This window comes from Hyla sarda, chromosome 9 (genome assembly GCF_029499605.1).
Source record: "Hyla sarda isolate aHylSar1 chromosome 9, aHylSar1.hap1, whole genome shotgun sequence".
Lineage (NCBI taxonomy): Eukaryota > Metazoa > Chordata > Amphibia > Anura > Hylidae > Hyla > Hyla sarda.
In genome coordinates this window covers 177942220-177967764 of record NC_079197.1, presented here as the reverse complement: position 1 = coordinate 177967764, position 25545 = coordinate 177942220, and the positions used below count along the sequence as shown (strand labels likewise).

General features: G+C 47.8%; 1 protein-coding gene across 2 annotated transcripts in view; it reads left to right on the top strand.

The window, feature by feature from the left end:
- Nucleotides 1–25545, top strand: part of CHM (CHM Rab escort protein) — a 155648-nt gene that overhangs the window by 26513 nt on the left and 103590 nt on the right. For both annotated transcript variants that reach the window (XM_056538238.1, XM_056538237.1), the window contains exons 5-8: nucleotides 15217–15544; nucleotides 20225–20341; nucleotides 20442–20562; nucleotides 25034–25256. In XM_056538238.1, coding sequence (XP_056394213.1) covers nucleotides 15217–15544; nucleotides 20225–20341; nucleotides 20442–20562; nucleotides 25034–25256 — 789 coding nt within the window. The remainder of the gene's footprint in view (nucleotides 1–15216; nucleotides 15545–20224; nucleotides 20342–20441; nucleotides 20563–25033; nucleotides 25257–25545) is intronic.

Here is a 25545-nt window from a genome sequence, read left to right as displayed (position 1 = left end):
AAGAACTCCATCTCTTGGGCTGGGAGTAGGATAGATTTCTCTAGGTTGATTATGAATCCCAGCCCTTGTAACAATGACATCGTCCATGTCATGTGGAGATATGCTTGAGGTTTGGAATAAGCCATGATGAGGAGATCGTCTAGATAAATGATCAGATGGACACCTCGCCTCCTTAAAGACGCCACCACGGGTTTCATGAGTTTTGTGAAACACCACGGGGCGGAGGATAGACCGAATGGTAAGCAAGTAAACTGCCACATTCGGTCCCTCCAGAGGAATCGAAGTAGGTGTTGTGATTCCCTGTGGATCGGGACGGTGAGGTAGGCGTCCTTCAAGTCTATTTTCACAAGCCAGTCTCCCGGCTGAAGAAGGTCCCGAAGGAAGTGAATGCCCTTCATTTTGAAATGTCGATACTTGACATGTTGGTTCAAGTCCCGGAGGTTGATCACGGGACGATAACCACCCCCTTTCTTCTTTACTAAAAAGAGATTGCTTACGAAGCCCGGAGAGGAGGGTTCCACCTCCATGACCGCCTGCTTGGCTATGAGGTCTTGTAACTCCTTGTCTATGAGGGTAACGTTTTGGTTTGTAAATCGGATAGGGGGGGGGGGATAACATTTAGAACCAGTAGTGACTGGAGGTCTATGAGCAATCCCGCTACTGTCTGTAGAATCCACGCGTCTGCCGTAATCGCAGACCAAGCGTGGATAAAATACCTCAGGCGCCCCCCCACAGGAATATGAGCAAGAGGAGTGAAAGGTGTACTCACCGGTAGGAGGTCTGGATCGAGGGTAACCACGTCCGCCGCGGCCGCGCCAGGGTCTGCCCCGGGGTGGAAAGAAGGGCGCTGGTTGCGCCACTGGCATGGGGTAGGATGGAGCCTGAGAGTATTGAAACTGAGAGGGGGCTCTGCCCTGTGGCCTATAGGGTGGAGCGCGGCCGGCAGATCGGCCTCTACCTCTGCCGGCCTTAGGGAAAACCTTATTGGTCCCCGATTTCTTTAATGACGTCTGGGCTTTGTCTAAGCTTGTAAAAAGCCCTACAAATTTGTTAATGTCCTTTATTAAGGAGTCCCCAAACAGCATTCCGTCTGCTGAGGGGCCAGGCTCAGATTCTGCCAGGTGGGACAATTGAGGATCCAGGCGCATCAATATTGATCGGCGCCTCTCTATGGAGCAAGTAGTATTAGTGCTGCCAGCTAGGCAGACCGCTCTCTGTGCCCACCCTCGCAATTGTTGGAGATCCACAGGCTGATCAGTTGCAGCTGCTTGCTCTGAGAAGGTCCAGAATGCGGTCCTGTATTGACTTAAAGGACCTCTCAATCCCTTTCTTAGGGAATTTTCCAGATTTTAACAAATATTTAGTTAGAATTGGGTCTACCTCTGGGGTAGCTACTGACTTTCTAGGAATGAAGGGCCTAGGGCACTCTGCTCTCAGTTTGTTTCGGCTAGTCCTATCCAGGGACTTACGTGCCCACGATTCCACGTATTTAGATACGTGAGGCAAGGGGGTCCATTCACCAGAACGGGGATGTGAGATGCCGTCTGGGTGGAAAAATGGTTCGCCTAGAGCATCTAGGAGGACCTCGCCCTGCGTTGCAGGGTTGGCGTCTGTGTCGATCACCGTGTCCCCAGCATCATCATGAAAAGATTCAGACTCGGATTGGTCTGACTCGTTGGAATTAGCCGACGAGTCCTCATCTGAGGTATCGACAAATGAGTCGGGTTTAGCTCGTCTAGCGGATCTATGCCCCTTCACATGTATCTCCCTGGGGCCCAGAGGTCGAGTGGTGTCTGAGGGATGCTGGGGTTGGTAGCTCGTGGTTGGAGCTGCCTGGAGCATATTGTTGTCTTCCCTTGCCGGGGAGTCATGTGCCGCCAGGGAATGCTTGCGTTTATGGGACGCTTTCCCTCTCTTAATTGGCGGTTCGCTACCCTGCGAAGGTGGCGGTAGAAAAGTCACTGGTTGTTGGGCTTTAGTGGTCACAGTGACTGAGGCCAGAGCTGCCTGGACCGACTGATTAATGAGGGCCTGAATCTGGCTTGCACTCATAAACTGTGCTGAGTCTGTAGAGAAGACCTCCCCTCTGAGGGGGGCATCTGTAGGTTCCTCAGCCATGAAGGTAAGAGAAGGGGTTAACTTAATATGGAGTATATATAAATATACAGTATCTCTGAGAGGTAAGTAGTTGAAAGACTCTTACAGGACCAATAAAGGATAGTAGGTATAAATATATATCTATATATAACTACAAGGATAACACTAAGTAGGAGAGTGGAATAAATTCCCTCTCTCCGCTGCTTACAGGCTCCTTCCTCTACGCCGTCCGCGCTGTAACTGGCGCTGCGGTGTGAGGAGAAGCCGATAAGCTCCAGTTCCCAGGGATGAAGTCTCGCGAGACTACCTCCCTGGAGCTGATAGGACGTCGCAGAAACGCCCGCTGACTACGTCAGCAGGAGCGAAAGACGTGCGAAGAAAAGAAGAAGGAGGAGGACCCGCCCCCCCCTGTCCGCGCGTGGGTGCGAAGAGAGCGCGGGAGGAAGGAAGAAAAGGCGCAGAGGTAAAATGGCGCCGAGGGGAGGAAGGAGGGGGGGGGCAGGGAAAAAAGAGAAAGTATTCGGCGAGATCTGAACCGGAGGGTCGGCTCCGGCGCCTATATAACCCCAACACAGGAAGGGGGGAAGAAAACTAATAGAGTAAGAAATAATGGGGAAAGTGAACCATATATATATATATATATATATATCTATATTTTATAATATATATATATGTATAGGCCAGAAGATACCTTAGGGTATCTGCACAAAATATCAAGTATATAACGTTTCACAGTAAACTATATGAGAACTTATCTGTATGTATGCTGCCATGAGCAGAAAGAAAGAGGAGGATCATCCTGGGGCAGTCCATTATATAGGGGCCACCAGCCTGGGCGTGGCTTCAGGATTACTAGGACTGCTGGGAGTTGTAGTTTTATGATTGAAAATTTTTTGTTTGAACTTTATTAAAAGAAGTTATAAAGGTTCTGCTATGGGCATTAATAAAGGAAGATTAATGCATAAGATAGGAGCCTCCTGTCTGATATATAACTCAGGATCAGTACAGGATAAGTAATGTAATGTATGTACACAGTGACCTCACCAGCAGAATAGTGAGTACAGCTCTGGGGTATAATACAGGATATAACTCAGGATCAGTACAGGATCAGTAATGTAATGTATGTACACAGTGACCTCACCAGCAGAATAGTGAGTACAGCTCTGGAGTATAATACAGGATATAACTCAGGATCAGTACAGGATAAGTAATGTAATGTATGTACACAGTGACCTCACCAGCAGAATAGAGAGTACAGCTCTGGAGTATAATACAGGATATAACTCAGGATCAGTACAGGATCAGTAATGTAATGTATGTATACAGTGACCTCACCAGCAGAATAGTGAGTACAGCTCTGGAGTCTGGCCACTAGAGGGAGCATCTTCCTGTGAGTCTGCTGAGTGTGGAGGAAGTCGTTTGCTGGATTGTTTGGTGTGTGTGCGCTCTGAGCTCTGCCGTGTCATCTGTGCCGGACAGCGTTCTTCCTTCCCCAGAGGGAGAGCGTGTGTTCAGGCATGAGCGAGGAGAGGAGAACCCCAACACCTGCCCCCCGAATCAGGTCCGCGGGGGGCAGGGGGAGCCAGCGACCAGGTGTGGAGGGACCAGCGTCAGGAAGTGCATCAGAGGTCTCCGGGTTGAGGCGCTCTGCCAGGAGGTGCAGCGATGCATCTCCAGCCACCCCTGAACCCGTAGAGACAAAGAGCAGCCGCAAGGCTGGCCCTGCAAGTTGTGGGACTACAAGTGCAAGAAGTTCCGGAAGCACAGGTACTGTGACAACAAGGCCTGACAATGTGGACTGTGATACTCCTCCTGGAGCAAAGCTAAATGCCCACGGATGTGTGGAGGAGGATTGGGGGATGCCTAGGGCCCGGGAGTCTGGAGTCCCCCATAACTCTCGTGTGGCAGAACACATCCGTGGATATGAGGAAGCAAGGGGCAGCTTGTATAGGCTCCAGGAGGAGGTACGGGAAGCAAAAGCCCTGATGGAAACTGCGGCGAAACGACAGAAAGCTGAGCTGTCAGCCCGGATTAAACAGCTGAAAAATGAAATAAGGATACTGGAGAAGAAGAGAACTTTTATTTTAGAGAACAGCGGGCCATTTAGGGAAAAACTTTTAAATGAAGACCGCTTTCATACAATGGAGAGAGAGAAGCAGAGACGGCTGAGGGGGCTTCAGCCACGGGTGGAGGAGGAAGGAGACGCTGCGGAGGCCGATAATGTTGAGCCAAATCCACCCGGGGGTCTGCAACATCTCACCCCATACAGTGGGCTCCCTGCAGGGCAAGTGGCGATGTCATCTGGCCGTGGCTCTGGCGGTTCGGGGGATGAGAGCAGCACCAGTCACCAGGGAGGGGCGCTGATGGCCCAGATCCAGCTCCTGGAGTCCCCAGGTCGCCTCCAGGACTTCACGTTTGGGGATGAGTTACCAGAGGAGGCACCTGGGGGAAGGAAAAAGAAGCTAAAGAAGACCAAGCTCCAGGAGCAGGTAACATTTGTATATACCCCCCTCCCTGAGCCCCCCGGACTGGCCGCAGGGTCAGCTCACTGTGTGAACCCCATTTCTCAGCCCAGCCTGAGTTCTACTGTGGACTCAGTGCAGGAGAGTGGGGAGAGTATGGAGTCTAGTGTGGCGGTGAGCTCCATCGCTGTTTGTAGTAACAGTGGTGGAGCAGACAATGTATCGGCTGTGAGGTCGGACAGTGATATTTGCCCAGCGATGGGCATGGATGGCTCTGGCACATTGGGCTGCTCCCTAACGGGAGGGGGGGGCGGCTTTGTGCCAGAGTCAGCTGCGGGAGCTCCGGTGGCTCTGAGCGTTGGCACTGCTGTTCCTTTGGAGCAGCGGTGTCATCGTGAAAGAGCTGCTGGGGCCAAGATGTCTTCGCCTCCCAGAAAGACTGGACTAAAACCTTTATTTTGTATTGGCGCCGCTTATCCAGAACAGCGGCGCCCAGGAGCAGAAAACTCCAGTACTGATGAGGCGGAGGGTACCAGTAAAAACAGGGCTGGGGCCACTAATAAACAGGCTAGGCAGGCTTCCCGGTCCTTGTATAAAGGACCGGTGACCTGTCCTGTGGTGGTGGCTCCAGCTCTGGTACCCAGTGATGCTGATGGTACACTATCTGCACCAGAACGCACCGGTCCAGCCAGTATGAATGAGGAGGTTAATGTTGGAGTGAATTGTAGTATGGGCTGTAGCACGGGTGGAGGTATGGGGGGCACATCAGCTAAAACAGGCAATAATGGTGTGAGTATGGATTATGTGGAGGAGGGTGGTGAAGGGGCACAGATTAGTGGTGGGGATGTAGGGCCTGGTCCAGTTGCACCCCCAGCGGTGGCAGCACCGGTACGCAGCTACGCAAATGTCACCGCTGGGGGGAGGGGGGCACCTTCCTCGTCTTCTGGCTCTGGGGGGGGCAATTTGCAGCAGCGTCTCCTGGGGGCCTTAAGGAGAGGGGAGAGATCAATCAATGTAGAGGGTAGGGAGGTTGATCTATCCTTTTGGATAGAAAGACATGGTCTTTCAGCCTTCCGAGAGGAAAGAGGGGGGGATACTGTGTGGTCCCTCCCAACAGCCGGGCCAGGTGGTCTCCGAAGGAATGTGGTCCGGCTGAGGTGGAGAGGCAGTGATACATGTCCTCCAAGATCTAAAGTTGTTGAGCTTCTGCTGAAGTTGGGCTTTAAGGCAGCTGACATCTACGCCTTAATACATCCTTATGGTACCCCAGAGTTCGATATCAGCTTTGTTCGGCCAGAGGGGCTTGAGCTCTTCTGGTCGAATTATGAGCTGGTAAAGAATGAGCCCGGCTGGCGAGACTTTGCCATTCAGGCGGTGTCTCGCCAAAACAATGTCAAGAAAGTGACCGTTTTAACCCATAACGAATCACTTTCTTGTATTGACATCATGACGTGGCTAGGTCGGTATGGAGAGGTGGTGGAGGTCCCAAAAAAGAACAGGGATGAATATGGCATCTGGTCAGGGGCCTGGACGTTTATGGTCAAGCTTAAGCTTTCAGGAAACACCGTTACCCATATACCATCTGCGACCTTCCTCGGAAGGGATCGTATCCAGATCTTCTACCAGGGTCAGCCGAAGCTCTGTCACAGATGTGGTGACCCCACACATTTTAGTGCCAATTGCACTGTGCAGAAGTGCACTCTGTGTGGGGAAATAGGCCATCTCGCTGCATCTTGTGCAGAGATTAGGTGTCACCTGTGTGGTGACTTAGGTCACCCATTCAGTCGCTGCCCTCGTTCCTTTGTCAACGCGGTTGTTGCCCCAGTGGGGGTAAGCCATGAGGTGAACTCTGCTGGGGGGATGGCTGGCGGGGATGAAGGGGTGCAGGGGCCAGGGAAGAAAAGTAAGCAGAAGACGCCTGCCCAACTGAGGCGTCTCAAGAAGCGTCAAAGGGATAGGGAGATTCGGGAGTCACAGGAGCATCAGCCAGCTGAGGTGGCTTCTGATCCTGTCCCTGCGACCAGTGTTACTGCTGAGGCCCTGGGGGATAGTGAACTGGATGAGGAGACTGGAAGGATCCACAAAGAGGAGGATACTGTCTCCTCGCTGTCCTCCCATGGTGGGAGCGCAGATGAGGACAGAGGGAGATGGGCAGAAACAAAGCGGGGTACTCGGAGGAATAAGAAAAAGGGAGATTTAAAATCTTCTCCCACCCGCCAGATGCCAAAGGAAGGTACAACTGACCCCCCTCTGATTGGTCTCTCCAACCGGTTCCGAGCCCTCCGCGACATTTCCTCTTCGGAGGAGGAGGCTGGGGGTGAGGTTCCGGATGTTGCGGTGGGGCCCACAGGGGACCCTGAGTCCTCTCTCCCTGGGGAACCTATGTCTTCAGGGGGGGGGACTGGCTCAGAGTCAGGGGACGAGGAAAATGTAAATAAAGGGAAAATGGACACATCCATCTCACTAAAAAGGGGTAAACCATCATCTGATGAGGAGGGTGGTGGGGTGGATGGGAAGGATGGTGGGAAAAAGAAAGCTGTCTAACTCAATCACCCTTGATGGCGGCACCCTCTCCGTTGACTCTGGCATCCATTAATGTTGCCAGCATAAAGTCAGATACGGCTCGATTTGCGGCCTATGATTTTTTTGCCCATATTAATGCTGATATTTTATTTTTGCAAGAGACCAGGCTAACAGATATGTCATCTATCTACAAGGCTAAAAGAGAGTGGAGGAATGGGCCCTCCTACTGGTCTCTTGGGGCCGAGCCGTATAGCGGAGTGGCGGTCCTTTTTACCGCAGCGGTAGAATGCCGACGGGTTATCGAGTTAGAAATGGGGAGGTGCCTGATCTTAGATGTCCTCATGAAGGGACAAGAACTTCGCCTTATTAACATCTACGGCCCACAGTCTAAGTGGGACCGGAAGTGTCTCTTTATGAGGATCAAGCCCTATCTTTTTACAAGTCGGCAGGTGGTCTTTGGAGGGGACTTTAATGCTGTCACGAGGCCCCAAGACAGGGGAGGTGCCAGAGACAAGCTGACTTATGATAGCGTCGCCCTAAATAGCATAGCGAGTGAGGCTCGCCTGGTGGATGTCCACATCCGGCACACCCCAGGCCACGCGGGATTCACCTATCATAGGGGTAGTTGTAGGTCTAGGATAGATAGGTTTTATTTAAAGGAGGAAGCCGTCTCTTCAGCAGTGTCTGTTGTTGAGGTGGAGTTCTCCGATCACTGTTTAATTTTGTTTTCTCTGAATGTTACAGAGACCCCCCGGATGGGCAGAGGCTATTGGAAGCTGAATTCGTCTCTCTTGGAAGAAGCGGAGATAAGACAGTCCTTTGAGGATTTTCTTCAGAGCCAGGTACCATTGCTGGGCCTTTGTAGCAGTAAGTCAGAGTGGTGGGAGATCTTCAAAAAAAGGGTTGCGAGATTCTTCCGCCAGCTCTCAGGCCTCAGAAGCCTAAACAGGTACCGTTTGTACCAGGGCCTGAGGAAGAAACTTGAGCACCTTGTCTCGACTGGAGGTAGTCGTGATGATATCTCCAGAGTGAAATCCTTGCTGATGAGGTGTCAGTACGATAGGCACGCATCTTTGGTTTTTGAGAGGGATTACGGGAAGTACCGCTCGCCCGACCCTTACAGAAACTGCAAGATGTCAGTGAATAGTAAGGTAGTCTCAGGACTGATTGATAGTACGGGATCCTTGAAAAGGTCCAGATCAGGGATCTTGGAGGTCATCAGATCCTTTTACTCGCACCTCTTGGGAAGGAAGGATCTAGATCGGGATAAGGTGTCAGCTTTCTTGGCTGAAACCATCCCTGAACTAGGAGTAGACCCCTCTCTTGACGTTTTGACAGAGATGATCCGGGAAGAGGAAGTCAGGATGGCTATTGATGGGCTTGCCCTCAAGAAGTCACCCGGTCCAGATGGCTTAACATCTGAGTTCTATAAGACCTTTAAGGACACTTTGGTTCCCCTGTTGACCGAGGTATTTAATGAGTGTCTATCCTCGGGCACTCTGCCAAAGTCAATGAGGAGGTCAGCGCTGATCATCCTGTCAAAGGGTAAAGACCCGTTCCACATTGAGAATTGGCGTCCCATAGCGCTTCTCAATGTGGACCGAAAGATTCTGGCAAAAGTGCTGTTTAACCGGCTGGTGGAGTTTGCACCCCGGCTCCTTTCGGGGGCTCAGCATTGCTCTGTTCCGGGCCGCAGTACATTTAGTGCTGTGCTCAGTGTCCGAGAGGCTGTGGAGCAGGGTAGGGCTGGCCACTGGAAGGGGTACTTGCTGTCCTTGGATCAGGCAAAAGCGTTTGATCGGGTTAACCATGAGTACCTCTGGTCTGTTCTTCTGAGATATGGCCTGCCGGGGGGGTTTGTTGATTGGCTTAAGACCTTGTACGCAGGGGCAGAGAGTTTCCCGCTTGTGAATGGTTGGATTGGCTGCTCTTTTGAGGTTGGGTCTGGTGTCCGTCAGGGTTGTCCTTTGAGCCCGTTGCTGTACGTGTTTGCAATTGATCCTTTCCTTAGGAGGATTGATTGTGGACCGTTGGCGGGGGTGAGAATGGACCTGGCGGTGCCGGATTTGGCTCTGAGGGCGGTAGCGTATGCTGATGATGTCACCGTGTTTGTCTCCTCACAAGAGGAAGGCCAATGGGTGATGTCAGAGGTGGACCGCTACTCGGAGGCATCCGGGTCCAAGATCAACCGGGATAAGTGCGAGAGTCTCTGGCTGGGAGGGGGAGATCCTAATTTTGATCTCCCGGACGCCCTTCCAGAGCCCCAGGAATCTGCAAAAGTTCTCGGCATCGAATTTGGCCAAGGGGATTACCCCAAACAAAACTGGGACAGCAGGCTTAAGATCACCGCTCAGAAGGTGGATCAGTGGAAGGGTTGGTCTTTGACCCTCCGGGAAAGGGTTAACCTGATCAAAACATTCCTGCTCCCTTTACTGATATACCTGGGCAGTGTATGCATGTTGCCAGAACCTCTTTGGACCCGGGTCTACAGTGTGTTCTTCCAAATGTTATGGGGGAACAGACTGAACCTAGTGAAGAGGGAGGTTACTTACCGTACAAGGAGACTAGGGGGGTTGTGTATGGTCAACCCTGTGGTATTCCTAGTGAATACCTTTCTTAAGACCAATATAGCAAACCTCTGGTCAGAGAGGGCTCCTCCGTGGGTATCCTCCTGTAGGGGATGGTTTTGGCCTTTCTTCCAGGAATGGGAGACAGGAGGGCAAGTGAAGGATCTTCGCACACCACACGGGCATCTCCCGGCTTACGCTACCCCGGTTCTGAAGGTTATTCGTCGGTGGGGTCTGGGGATGGGGGAGATTAGGACTCTGTCGAGGAAATTCCTTGACAAGAGGGTCCTGTCTTCTCATTTCCAGAGGCCATTGGCGCTCAAGGACTGCCCAAGTCGGGATCTGGAGGTGGGTTTAGAGCTTTTGAATTCTATCAGGATCCCCTTGAAGTTTTGGGACTTGACTTGGCGCTGCTTCCATGGGAAACTGTGTGTGAGGGACAATCTGAAGTGCAGGAGCTCTGATGACCGGGGATGTCCCCGCGAAGAGTGTGGAGGCATGCTGGAAAGCATGGAGCATTTTCTGCTTCATTGTCCCTTTAACACAGAGGTTTACACCAGGGTGGGCGCTTCCATTGGTTGGCCTCGGCTGGCCAGTCTCTCCTATGCGGAATGGGCCTATGGGGCATTCAGAAACCTTGGAGGCTGGGACCGGTGCACTTTATTCCTAGTCAGCTCAGTGGTTAGGTACTACACGTGGAACGCACGGTGTTTAGTGTCGACGCAGCGTAAAATCCTCTCTGTGGATGTGGTGGTTAGGAACATTCTCGGTGACCTGGTGAAGGTGCGTTCTCTGGAGTACGAGAGGCTGGGTGCTGGCAGGGCCTCTCGTCTATGGAGGGGCTCTGCCTTTAAAGTGCCTTAGCCTGTTGTCCCCCCCTGGTGGTGGGCTGATGCTGGCACATTAGTCTTTTTGTTTTGAGCAGTTGGTTTATGGTAATATAGGGCTTGCAGGCGCTGAACTTGAGCTTTAGGGGTTTGTTGTTTGGCTTATAGTGTTATATGTATTTGTTATTGTATTTATTGTTGTAGTCTATTTGTATACTTATATATTGTTAGTCTGTGTATATTTTATGTAATGTATATATTGTATATATTGTGTGATGCCACCTGGGGATTGGGTTTAGTTTAGGTTGGGTGGTGGGTTAAAAAGGGGGGAGGGGGTTTGTATGGGACTTTTATAAATACAGAAAATCCTGGACTGGTTCATGGACGTCTGGTAACATGTACTGGGGGCATGGGATGCGGGACCAGCTCAGGGCCAAAAAAAAAAAAAAAAAAAAAAAAAAAAAAAAAAAAAAAAAATTGAAAAATAAAAAAAAGTGGTGTTATTTTGTTTGTGTTGGTTTTTATTATTTTGTATATATTATTATTGTTGTTGTTGTTATTCTTTTGGTATATCACTGGTATTGGGTTTTTGGTATTGCAACTGGGCCAGGAAATTCACATTTAGTATTAGTGTATATTAGTGTATATAGTTTATTAGTATGGTATGGGTATTATGGGTATTATAGGAATATGTCTTTTGTAAATATTGTATATATTTGTTTGTGTGCAGGAATGAGTGTGGGGTGGACCGGTGTTGTATTTTATGCTATGGTGTTGGTTTTATGATCGTTATATTGATATGTTCTGTCGGATATGATATGTTTATGTTTTGTAATTTTTTTATTGTTATGTTTGAAATTTTAATAAAAGATCTACAGGATATAACTCAGGATCAGTACAGAATAAGTAATGTAATGTATGTACACAGTGACCTCACCAGCAGAATAGTGAGTACAGCTCTGGAGTATAATACAGGATATAACTCAGGATCAGTACAGGATAAGTAATGTAATGTATGTACACAGTGACCCCACCAGCAGAATAGTGAGTACAGCTCTGGAGTATAATACAGGATATAACTCAGGATCAGTACAGGATAAGTAATGTAATGTATGTACACAGTGACCCCACCAGCAGAATAGTGAGTACAGCTCTGGGGTATAATACAGGATATAACTCAGGATCAGTACAGGATAAGTAATGTAATGTATGTACACAGTGTCCTCACCAGCAGAATAGTGAGTACAGCTCTGGTGTATAATACAGGATATAACTCAGGATCAGTACAGGATAAGTGATGTAATGTATGTACACAGTGACCTCACCAGCAGAATAGTGAGTACAGCTCTGGTGTATAATACAGGATATAACTCAGGATCAGTACAGGATAAGTAATGTAATGTATGTACACAGTGACCTCACCAGCAGAATAGTGAGTACAGCTCTGGAGTATAATACAGGATATAACTCAGGATCAGTACAGAATAAGTAATGTAATGTATGTACACAGTGACCTCACCAGCAGAATAGTGAGTACAGCTCTGGAGTATAATACAGGATATAACTCAGGATCAGTACAGGATCAGTAATGTAATGTATGTACACAGTGACCCCACCAGCAGAATAGTGAGTACAGCTCTGGAGTATAATACAGGATATAAGTCAGGATCAGTACAGGATAAGTAATGTAATGTATGTACACAGTGACCTCACCAGCAGAATAGTGAGTACAGCTCAGATCCTTTCTATATGGACCCACTACCTCTCATGTGCTGCTGCTCCATACAGTACAGGAGAATGCGCGGCTCTTTGCTTTATATAACACACACGCGTCCTCCATTCTTTCTCCGTAAGTGTCGGCTTCAAGTGAATTTCAGATCACTCGGCGTCTATATATTTATTAGTGCAGTGAAACAAAGGGACGGTGTCGCTAGTTGTTTACACTCTGTAATATTCTCTCTGAGCTCCGTGGCTGGAGAGTCCTTGAGGAAATTTGCTCATAAATATTATGACCGCTCCACATAAAGCAGGCGGCCCAGGTAGCGGCAGAGGATGCTGCGGACCCCCGGAAACAGACGCCGGATTTGTTTTTTTATGTAAACAATCAATCTCCCACACGGTGTAATGTGTCATTCGGGAGAGGGCTGTAAGAAAGAAGAACTAGGAAGAAAGGCGGATGTTAGAACGTTGTCCTGGGCGCCGTAACTTCTGGAGCAATCGGATGGATCCACAGATGTATCACTTGGTTTATAGCAGTGTTTCCCAACCAGGGGGCCTCCAGCTGTTGCAAAACTACAACTGAGGGAACACTAATAACTGTGACACATAGGAAGGAGATGAGTGGACAGGAATAACTGACACACAGGTAGGAGATGAGGGGACACTAATAACTGTGACACATAGGAAGGAGATGAGTGGACAGGAATAACTGACACACAGGTAGGAGATGAGGGGACAGTAATAACTGACACACAGGTAGGAGATGAGTGGACAGGAATAACTGACACAGGGAGAGATGAGGGGACAGTAATAACTGACACACAGGTAGGAGATGAGTGGACACAAATAACTGTGACACACAGGAAGGAGATGAGGGGACAGTAATAACTGACACACAGGTAGGAGATGAGTGGACACAAATAACTGTGACACACAGGTAGGAGATGAGGGGACAGTAATAACTGACACACAGTTAGGAGATGAGGGGACAGTAATAACTGACACAGGGAGAGATGAGGGGACAGTAATAACTGTGACACACAGGAAGGGGATGAGGGGACAGTAATAACTGACACACAGGTAGGAGATGCAGGGACAGTAATAACTGACACATGTGGGATATAAAGGGCACAGTAATGATGGACACACGGGGAGATAAGGGGGACAGTAATAACTGTGACACACAGGGGGAGATGAGGGTATACCAATGGCCGATCATGTGACGTCATGTGGCGCAGTGACAGAACGTTATGTGACGTGAAGCATCCTGCCTCCTATATTCACACCAAATGTGTCCAGCCCTGATGTAATCTATATTTATAAGTTCTAGTCCTCTCCCCTCCTCATTGAAGTTTTGTCTTAGTGTTGTGTCCACTCCTAATAAAGGAATGAGTCTTATCACTCTGAAGCCGCACAGAACCTCCCCCCCCCCCCCAACGACTCTTCTGTATAAGAGCGTTTTTTTTTTCCTGTCGCACATCACCGCTTATTACACACGAAAAGTGATTGTCCAGCGAGGCGGAAACCGAAGCTGTAGCGTCTTTCTGAGCGTGTTCAGCACAAAATGTGCACGGAGCGTGTGATCAGCCGGGAATCATCATTAACCCGACAGCATTAACCTAAATACAACAAACCCCCTGATCTGCATTTACTCTCATCGTCTCCGTCCCAGTGAATATGGCGACACTCGCAGCCTCCGCCGCCGCTCCCGCTAACATTACGGTGTCCTGGGTTTGTTGTTTTCCAGGATTTACCAGCTGACTGAGCGCGGCCGTCACCCCGGGGCGCAGTGTGTTCTGTGCATCCGATTAAGACGTTACCTGTTGTGGGTGATTTGTAAACATTGGACCCATCGCATATTGTTTATATAAGAGTTTACCGCGCCATTTATATCCTCATCATATAATAGTCAGCGCACTTCTTCTAAAGAGGGTTTCCCTAATTTCATGTAAATGTGTAGTGAAAAGTTCTGCAAATTTCTAAGAGAAAATAGTTTTTCATAGTTTAAGTATTTTGACTTATGCTATTTATTTATTTTTTTAGTTATTATTTTTTTTTTTTACAGTCTGTCTGCGCAGATAGATTCGTTGCATTTATTATTTTTGCGCAAGTATACTTCACTCCCTAGGAGGTGTAGGATGTGGGAAGTACATTGCTGTGTTGTCTTTTTTCACCTTAAAGGGGTACTCCACTGGCCAGCATCTGGAAGTAAATGTGCCGAACGCTGTTTTTGTCGCTATGGGGGTCGGCCACGCCCCTCGTGATGTTATGGTCACGCCCCCTCAATGCAAGGCAATTAGAGGGGGTCAATGAGCGTGGCCAACTCCGCAGTGCAAAAACAGAATTCGGAACGTTTACTTCCGGACGCTGGCCAGTGTAGTACCTCCTTAATTAATTTCTTAATTTCCTTAATTAGAGAAACCCACGAGAAAGACTGAAAAAAATAAAAGTAAAATTTGCCCACAAAACATACAAGTCTGTACCGTGCTTAGATCCAGGCTTAATGGAGTCAATGTGAACGTAAACTGTTAAACCAACACATTTTGGCTTTCTGTACTATACATCTGACAAAAATCTTCAACGTGTCTCTAAAAGGCAAATAGCGAGTGAGACATGATTCTGCTCCTAGAAGGGAAACCCCGAGGAAACACTGATGATGCAACTGTCCATATATGAAAAATAATCAGAGCTTCAGCTCTGGGGTATAATACAGGATATAACTCAGGATCAGTACAGGATAAGTAATGTAATGTATGTACACAGTGACTTCACCAGCAGAATAGTGAGTACAGCTCTGGATTATAATACAGGATATAACTCAGGGTCAGTACAGGATAAGTAATGTAATGTATGTACACAGTGACCCCACCAGCAGAATAGTGAGTACAGCTCTGGAGTATAATACAGGATATAACTCAGGATCAGTACAGGATAAGTAATGTAATGTATGTACACAGTGACCTCACCAGCAGAATAGTAAGTACAGTGATTTAAGTTTGTTTATTATTTTCCTTCTTCTAGAAATGAAGACTCTGAGAACATTCAGGAACTTGGAGCACTGGGTGTAAATCCCGAGTTATTAACCACTCAGTCCCCAGAAGCAGGGGCCGGCACTGAAGCCTCCATTGAGCAGCCAAACATTGTAGCAGAGTCCGTGGACCAGACGCAGCCACAAAGCGAAGCCACCGCAGACCGAGAAGAGTCTATAGAAAGTGACCTTGTGACCAATGATGTCAATGAGACAGATCCTTCCCCTGCTGCTGTGAATCCTACAGAAACCCAGAAAACAGTTTCATATTCTGATATTGTGAGGGAAGGAAGGAGATTCAATATCGATTTGGTCTCAAAGGTCGGTACAAATTATATGGATATAGTTATGACTTTATATTCACTTCTAATTGCCATTATACATATACAGTTAAAGGGGTACTCCGCTACTCAGCGTTTGGGACAAACTGTTACGAATGCTGGAGCCGGCGCCGGGAGCTTGTGACGTCATAGCCCGGCCCCCTCATGATGTCACGCCCCGCCCCCTCAATGCAAGTCTATGGGAGGGGGCGTGACGGCTGTCACGCCCCCTCCCATAGACTTGCATTGAGGGGACGAGGCGTGACATTGTGAGGGGGCGGAGCTATGATGTCACCAGCTCACGGTGCAGGCTCCAGCGTTCGTAACAGTTTGTCCCAAACGCTGAGCAGTGGAGTACCCCTGTAGGACTAAGTTCACACTGTACCCCTTTAATCTTATTGACCCACAGAATAAGGAGAACATGGCAGTTTTACCGTAAAGAGTACAACGTGAACCCAAAACCAAATAATATGTTTTTTGGTTGCGACGTACATAAGTGATGTAATTACAAAGTACAATTGGTTGCACAAAAAACAAGCCTCCTATGAGTCCGTGGATGGAAAAATAAAAGAGTTATGTCTCCTATAAGACGAGGAGGAAAAAATACATACAAAAATAAAATGGGCTGTGTCCTTAAAGGGGTACTCTGGTGGAAAAGTTTTTATTTTTTTTGTTTTAAATGAACTGGTGCCAGAAAGTTAAACAGATTTGTAAATTACTTCAATTAAAGAATCTTTACCCTTCCAGTACCTATTAGCAGCTATTTGCTACAGAGGAAGTTATTTTCTTTTTGAATTTCTTTTTTGTCTTTTCCACAGTGCTCTCTGCTGACACCTCTGTCCGTGTCAGGAACTGTCCAAAGCAGCATAGGTTTGCAATGGGGATTTTCTCCTGCTCTGGACAGTTCCTGATACGGGCATCGGGTGTCAGCAGAGAGCACTGTGGACAAGATAAAAAAGAAATTCAAAAAGAAAAGAATTTCATCTGTAGCATACAGCTGCTAAAAAGTACTGGAAGGGTAAAGATTTTTTTTAATAGAAGTCATTTACAAATCTGTATAACTTTCTGGCACCAGTTTATTTAAATAAAAATGTTTTACAACAGAGTACCCCTTTAATGGAGTAGTGCAGTGAAAAATAACATCCCCTTGGCAAAGGATAGGGGCTAAGTTATAGATCACGGGGGAGTCCGACCGCTGGGGCCCCAGCAAGTCTGCCGGAAGCGGGTGTTCCGACCCCTGCAGGAAGCTGTAGATGATACGCCCCCTCCATGTAGATACATGGAGGGGACGTATCGGCCGCGGCTTCCTGCGGGATCGGAACGCCCGCTTCCAGCAGACTGCTGGGGCCCCTCCTCCTATGGGATACGTGGAGGAGGCGTGACGGCCGCCACTCCGTGCGGGGTCGACACGCCCCCTTCCAGCAGACTTCCGGGGCTCCGTTCAGGAGATTGTGGGGGGTCCCAGCGGTCGAACCTCCCCCCCCACGATCTATAGCTTATCTCCTATCCTTTGGATAATGTTTAAGTTATGTTTCAATACAGAACTCCTTTAAAGGGGTACTCCGGTGGAAAACAATTTGTTTTAAATCAACTGGTGCCAGAAAGTTAAACAGATTTGTAAATTACTTCTATTAAAACATTTTAATCCTTCCAGTACTTATCAGCTGCTGTATGCTCTACAGGAAGTTTTTATTTTAATTTTTTCCTTTCTATCTGACCACAGTGCTCTCTGCTGACTCCTCTGTCCATGTCAGGAACTGTTCAGAGCAGGAGAGGTTTGCTATGGGGATTTTTTCCTGCTGTGGACAATTCCTAACATGGACAGAGGTGTCAGCAGAGAGCACAGTGGCCAGACAGAGAAAGGAAATTCAAAAAGAAGAGAACTTTTTGAATTTATCAGCAGCTGATAAGTACTGGAAGGATTAAGATTGTTTAATAGAAGTAATTTACAAATCTGTATAACTTTCTGGCACCAGTTGATTTATAATAAATAGTTTTTCACCGGAGTTCCCCTTTATGGGGTTAAAGTCCAAGGAACCGCAGCAGTCACTGCAGACAGTGTTGCAATTACGGACGTTTATTTGTTTTGATTTTACAGTGTGTGAACAGAGCCTTAAACTGTAATCCAATGTTTTCCTAACAGTGTGTCTCCAGCTGTTGCTAAACTACAACTCCCAGCATGCCCGGACAGCCGAAGGCTGTCCGGGCATGCTGGGAGTTGTAGTTTGGCAACAGCTGGAGACACACTGTTTGGATAACACAGCTTAAGTCTATGACGGATTGGTCTTTTACACAGCTTTCCTAGGCCCCTGAATGCCTAATCCTTTCAGTTATGTTGTGTCTCACAGTGTGTGTGTGAACAGAGCCTTACCCTTTAGTCAAGTGTTTTCCAAACAGTGTGCTTCCAGCTGTTGCAAAACTACAACTCCCAGCATTGCTGACAGTCTTTAACCCAGCTTTCCCAAACAGTGTGCCTCCAGCTGTTGCGAAAGTACAACTTCCAGCATGGCTGACCGCCTTTAACCCAGCTTTCCCAAACAGTGTGCCTCCAGCTGTTGCAAAATTGCAACTCCCAGCATGGCTGACATACTTTAACCCAGAGATTTCCAAACAGTGTGACTCCAGCTGTTGCAAAACTACAACTCCCAGCATGCCAGGACAGCCGAAGGCCCCTGAATGCCTAGGAATGCAGTGTTTCATCCCAACATGCACAACTGGTGTGTGGGCCCCTATGGGAGCCTCAGCGCCTCCTATCGTTCTTCTCACCCAGCTTTCCTCAGTGCCGGTCGTTGTGAATTGATTCTGTGATTTATCGGGTCATCTTCTTTAACCCTGTCAGTATCTATCCCTCTTCTGCCGCCATCTTGTTGGCAGTGTGCGCTCCCAATATGGGGCCCCAGTAGAGAACGATACCATCACCAATGACTTGTTATCTTCTTCATTATATCTAATATTTACATTTTGTCGCGAGCCGCCGGCTCCATCCGACTGATCCCATCCACGTAATTAGCTTTTATGGTTTATTTTCCTATAAATCCTTTTTTTTTTTCCCCCTCTCAATAATTAGACCTTGTAAAGAAAATGAATATTAATGATCCCGGCCTCACTTTTCATCTCATAATATAGATGCGAACCGAGAAGAAATGTCTTTTTCGGAGCGAGAGGATCCGCTGCCTCCGCGATTCATCACTGTGATCAGTCTCTCTGTCTTGCCGCAAATCAAAGACATAATTGAGTTCCTGAGGATGGATTAGACAGAAAAATCATTTACTCTGGCCGCATTTAGCAGCAATGTCAGGGCTCAGAGAGTCTTGTGAGGGGAAGTATAGTGCAGAGCTGACAAGGAACAGCTGCAAGGGGAACTAAAGAGCCCAGCAATACCTGACAAAGTGCAACCTACATCCATTGTATCTCAGGAAGGTTGTTTTATGGTACATGTCTGATAGTTCAGAACATTCAGCACCGGGGGAATTGTACACTAGTTATTTCATTGTATACTCCAGAGCTGCACTCACTATTCTGCTGGTGAGGTCACTGTGTACATACATTACATTACTTATCCTGTACTGATCCTGAGTTATATCCTGTATTATACTCCAGAGCTGTACTCTCTATTCTGCTGGTGAGGTCACTGTGTACATACATTACATTACTTATCCTGTACTGATCCTGAGTTATATCCTGTATTATACTCCAGAGCTGCACTCACTATTCTGCTGGTGAGGTCACTGTGTACATACATTACATTACTTATCCTGTACTGATCCTGAGTTATATCCTGTATTATACTCCAGAGCTGTACTCACTATTCTGCTGGTAGAGTCACTGTGTACATACATTATATTACTTATCCTATACTGATCATGATTATATCCTGTATTATACTCCAGAGCTGTACTCACTATTCTGCTGGTGAGGTCACTGTGTACATACATTACATTACTTATCCTGTACTGATCCTGAGTTATATCCTGTATTATACCCCAGAGCTGTACTCACTATTCTGCTGGTGAGGTCACTGTATACATACATTACATTACTTATCCTGTACTGATCCTGAGTTATATCCTGTATTATACTCCAGAGCTGTACTCACTATTCTGCTGGTGAGGTCACTGTATACATACATTACATTACTTATCCTGTACTGATCCTGAGTTATATCCTGTATTATACTCCAGAGCTGTACTCACTATTCTGCTGGTGAGATCACTGTGTACATACATTACATTACTTATCCTGTACTGATCCTGGGTTATATCCTGTATTATACTCCAGACCTGTACTCACTATTCTGCTGGTGAGGTCACTGTGTACATACATTACATTACTTATCCTGTACTGATCCTGAGTTTTATCCTGTATTATACTCCAGAGCTGTACTCACTATTCTGCTGGTGAGGTCACTGTTTACATACATTACATTACTTATCCTGTACTGATCCTGAGTTATATCCTGTATTATACTCCAGACCTGTACTCACTATTCTGCTGGTGAGGTCACTGTTTACATACATTACATAACTCGTTCTGTGTTGATCATGTCCAATTACAGGTGTCAGATTGATTGATGTTTTTATGTCGCAGTTGTTTCTTCAGTATTATTGTCTTTGTAGCACTGACATGTTCCATAGCGTTGTACACAGAGTCCTTTTCATCTGTCACTATGTTTCCTCTGCAGTTCCTGTATTCTCGTGGATTGCTAATTGATCTTCTCATAAAATCTAATGTAAGCCGCTACACAGAATTTAAGAATGTCACCAGAATCCTCACCTACCATGGCGGTAAGATCGAGCAGGTGAGTTGTTGGTATTTGTTGGAAGGCATCAAAGGGACAAGAATAGTGGGAAATTATAGTAATAACACAATGTGACCCGGAATGTTCCGTCCTCTGGTAGGTGCCTTGTTCCCGCGCTGACGTCTTCTCCAGCAAACAGCTGTCTATGATCGAGAAGAGAACGCTGATGAAATTCCTTACATTCTGTGCAAATTATGAGCAGCATCCTGAGGAATATCAAGGTACAATCCAGTCTGTGAAGTTATCTGTCTATCTATCTATCTCATATCTATCTATCTATCTCATATCTATCTATCTCATATCTATCTATCTATCTCATATCTATCTATCTATCTCATATCTATCTATCTCATATCTGTCTATCTATCTATCTCATATCTATCTATCTCATATCTATCTATCTATCTCATATCTATCTATCTATCTATCTCATATCTATCTATCTATCTATCTATCTATATATCTATCTCATATCTATCTATCTATCTCATATCTATCTATTTTATATCTATCTATCTCTCTCATATCTATCTATCTCATATCTATCTATTTTATATATATATATATATATATATATATCTTATCTATCTATCTCATATCTATCTCTCTATCTATCTCATATCTATCTAACTCATATCTATCTATCTCATATCTATCTATTTTATATATATATATATATATATATATATATATCTTATCTATCTATCTCATATCTATCTCTCTATCTATCTCATATCTATCTATCTATCTATCTATCTCATATCTATCTATTTTATATATATATATATATCTTATCTATCTATCTCATATCTATCTCTCTATCTATCTCATATCTATCTATCTCATATCTATCTCTCTATCTATCTCATATCTATCTATCTATCTATCTCATATCTATCTGTCTATCTATCTACATATCTATATGTCTCTCACATATCTAGAGTGCCTTGCATAAGAGTTCACCCCCCCCCCTTGAACTTTTTGCCTTTTTTGCTACTGTTAGAAATTGAAATAGACTTTTCCCATTTGATCCACCCAACACGTACATTACTTTGAAAATTGCAAAAAACGTTTTATTGTGACACAGTCAATAATGAGAGAAAAAAGTTGACATCTATCAATACGTGGTAGAACCACCTTTCGCTGCCATTACAACTCAGGAGTCTTCCCCCAGAGACTCTTCTGTCTTCCCCCAGAGACTCTTCTGTCTTCCCCCAGAGACTCTTCTGTCTTCCCCCAGAGACTCTTCTGTCTTCCCCCAGAGACTCTTCTGTCTTCCCCCAGAGACTCCTCTATCTTCCTCCAGAGACTCCTCTATCTTCCTCCAGAGACTCCTCTATCTTCCCCTGAGACCTCTGTCTTCCCCTTAAGACCTCTGTCTTCCCCATGACTCCTCTATCTCCCCCCTGAGACCTCTGTCATCCCCCAGAGACTCCTCTGTCTTCCCCCTGAGACTCCTCTGTCTTCCCCATGAGACCTCTGTCTTCCCCCTAAGACCTCTGTCTTCCCCATGACTCCTCTGTCTTCCCCCTGAGACTCCTCTGTCATCCCCCAGAGACTCCTCTGTCTTCCCCCTGAGACCTCTGTCATCCCCCAGAGACTCCTCTGTCTTCCCCTAGAGACTCCTCTGTCTTCCCCCTAAGATCTCGGTCTTCCCCCTAAGACCTCTGTCTTCCCCATGAGACCTCTGTCTTCCCCATGAGACCTCTGTCTTCCCCATGAGACCTCTGTCTTCCCCATGAGACCTCTGTCTTCCCCATGAGACCTCTGTCTTCCCCCTGAGACCTCTGTCTTCCCCCTGAGACCTCTGTCTTCCCCCTGAGACCTCTGTCTTCCCCCAGACTCCTCTGTCTTCCCCCGGACTCCCCTGTCTTCCCCTGAGACCTCTGTCTTCCCCCTGAGACCTCTGTCTTCCCCCTGAGACCTCTGTCTTCCCCCTGAGATCTCTGTCTTCCCCCAGACTCCTCTGTCTTCCCCCGGACTCCTCTGTCTTCCCCCGGACTCCTCTGTCTTCCCCCGGACTCCTCTGTCTTCCCCCGGACTCCCCTGTCTTCCTCTGAGACCTCTGTCTTCCCCCTGAGACCTCTGTCTTCCCCCTGAGACCTCTGTCTTCCCCCTGAGACCTCTGTCTTCCCCCTGAGACCTCTGTCTTCCCCCTGAGACCTTTTTCTTCCCCCTGAGACCTCTGTTTTCCCCCTGAGACCTCTGTTTTCCCACTGAGACCTCTGTTTTCCCACTGAGACCTCGGTTTTCCCACTGAGACCTCTGTCTTCCCCTGAGACCTCTGTCTTCCCCCTGAGACCTCTGTCTTCCCCCTGAGACCTCTGTCTTCCCCCTGAGACCTCTGTCTTCCCCCTGAGACCTCTGTCTTCCCCCTGAGACCTCTTTCTTCCCCCTGAGACCTCTGTCTTCCCCCTGAGACCTCTGTCTTCCCCCTGAGACCTCTTATTTCCCCCTGACTCCTCTGTCTTCTCCCGAACTCCTCTGTCTTCCTTCGGACTCCTCTGTCTTCCCCCTAAGACCTCTGTCTTCCCCATGACTCCTCTGTCTTCCCCCTGAGACTCCTCTGTCATCCCCCAGAGACTCCTCTGTCTTCCCCCTGAGACCTCTGTCATCCCCCAGAGACTCCTCTGTCTTCCCCCTGAGACCTCTGTCTTCCCCCTGAGACCTCTGTCTTCCCCCAGAGACTCCTCTGTCTTCCACCAGAGACTCCTCTGTCTTCCCCCAGAGACTCCTCTTTCTTCCCCCAGAGACTCCTCTGTCTTCCCCCAGAGACTCCTCTGTCTTCCCCCAGAGACTCCTCTGTCTTCCCCCAGAGACTCCTCTGTCTTCCCCCAGAGACCTCTGTCTTCCCCCTGAGACCTTTGTCTTCCCACTGAGACCTCTGTCTTCCCACTGAGACCTCTGTCTTCCCACTGAGACCTCTGTCTTCCCACTGAGACCTCTGTCTTCCCACTGAGACCTCTGTCTTCCCCCTGAGACCTCTGTCTTCCCCCTGACTCCTTTGTTTTCTTCCGGACTCCTCTGTCTTCTCCCGGACTCCTCTGTCTTCCCCCTGAGACCTCTGTGTCCCCCCTGAGACCTCTGTCTTCCCCCCAGACCGCTCTGTTCCCCCAGAGACTCCTCTGTCTTCCCCAAGAGACTCCTCTGTCTTCCCCCAGAGACTCCTCTGTCTTCCCCCAGAGACCTCTGTCTTCCCCCTGAGACCTCTGTCTTCCCCCTGAGACCTCTGTCTTCCCCCTGAGACCTTTGTCTTCCCCCTGAGACCTTTGTCTTCCCCCTGAGACCTCTGTTTTCCCACTGAGACCTCTGTTTTCCCACTGAGACCTCTGTCTTCCCACTGAGACCTCTGTCTTCCCACTGAGACCTCTGTCTTCCCACTGAGACCTGTCTTCCCCCTGAGACCGCTGTCTTCCCCCTGAGACCTCTGTCTTCCCCCTGACTGCTTTGTTTTCTCCCGGACTCCTCTGTCTTCTCCCGGACTCCTCTGTCTTCCCCCTGAGACCTCTGTGTCCCCCCTGAGACCTCTGTCTTCCCCCCAGACCGCTCTGTCTTCCCCTGGACCCCTCTGTGCTCTTCCAGACTCCTCTATCCTCCTCCTCCAGACCCCTCTGTCTCTTCCAGACTTATTTGTCCTCCTCCTCCAGACTCCTCTGTCCTCCTCCTTCAGACTCATCTGTCCTCCTCCTCCAGACTCCTCTGTCCTCCTCCTCCATACTCTTCTGTCCTCTTTCTCCAGACTCATCTGTCTTCCTCCTGCAGACTCCTCTGTCCTCCTCCTTCAGACTCCTCAGTCCTCCTCCTTCAGACTCCTCTGTCCTCCTCCTTCAGACTCCTCTGTCCTCCTCCTTTAGACTTCTCTGTCCTCCTCCTTCAGACTCCTCTGTCCTCCTCCTCCTCCAGACTCCTCTGTCCTCCTCCTCCTCCAGACTCCTCTGTCCTCCTCCTCCTCCAGACTCCTCTGTCCTCCTCCTCCTCCAGACTCCTCTGTACTCCTCCTCCTCCAGTCTCCTCTGTCCTCCTTTTCCAGACTCCTCTGTCCTCCTCCTCCTCCAGACTCCTCTGTTCTCTCCTCCAGTCTCCTCTGTCCTCCTCCTCCTCCAGACTCCTCTGTCCTCCTCCTTCAGACTCCTCTGTCCTCCTCCTTTAGACTTTTCTGTCCTCCTCCTTCAGACTCCTCTGTCCTCCTCCTCCTCCAGACTCCTCTGTCCTCCTCCAGACTCCTCTGTCCTCCTCCTCCTCCAGACTCCTCTGTACTCCTCCTCCTCCAGTCTCCTCTGTCCTCCTCCTCCTCCAGACTCCTCTGTCCCTTTCTCCCCTTCAGACCCTAACATTAATGTTTATGTCCCTCTAATATATTTTACTGATGACATAAAACATTTTTGCTGTTAACCTTGTTTTTTATGTTACATACCATGTACTCCCCTCACCTTCACCTGTGCTGATACATTTTCTGTCTTCTTACCTTACGTCTGCCTCTGGAGTGCCCCCTGCTGGTCCAGCTGTGATATATTTTGACAGATGGGGGCGCTATGTATTTAGAGGTCACTCAGCACATTGTGTATTTAGATGTGTGTCTGCCGGCTGATACTTATGATGTCTTGCTCTTTTGATGTTTATGTTTCTAGTAGGTGACGTTGTATTTTGCGCCGTGTGGTTGTTAATTTACACTATGTTTTTTTTCTGCCGCAGATCAGGAGGATTGCACATTTTCGGAGTTTCTCCAGTCCAAACGATTATCCGCCAGTTTGCAGCACTTTGTCCTTTGCTCCATAGCTATGGTATCCAAATCCGCCAAAACTATAGAAGGGCTGACGGCGACTCAACATTTCCTGCGTTGTCTTGGCCGATACGGCAATACCCCTTTCCTATTTCACATGTACGGTCTCGGAGAGATCCCTCAATGTTTCTGCAGGTAAGTCCAAAAGGAGATAAAATTAGACATTCCGTGACCATGAACTTATACAAATGGCGCCTGATATCCTGATCGAGGTTCCCCCAGATTATGCTGGCAGCATTATATGGTATAAAATTGGTTAAAACAGGCAATGGCGCCACTTGGTAACCTGTACAGACCCAATGCTGAGTCACAGCTGAGGGTTTGTTACAGTTGTATTTAGTCAAGACAATCCTTTGCTATCTCTACATTTGAGATTGTTAAATCTTCTCCTTTAACCCCTTAAGGACTCAGCCCATTTTGGCCT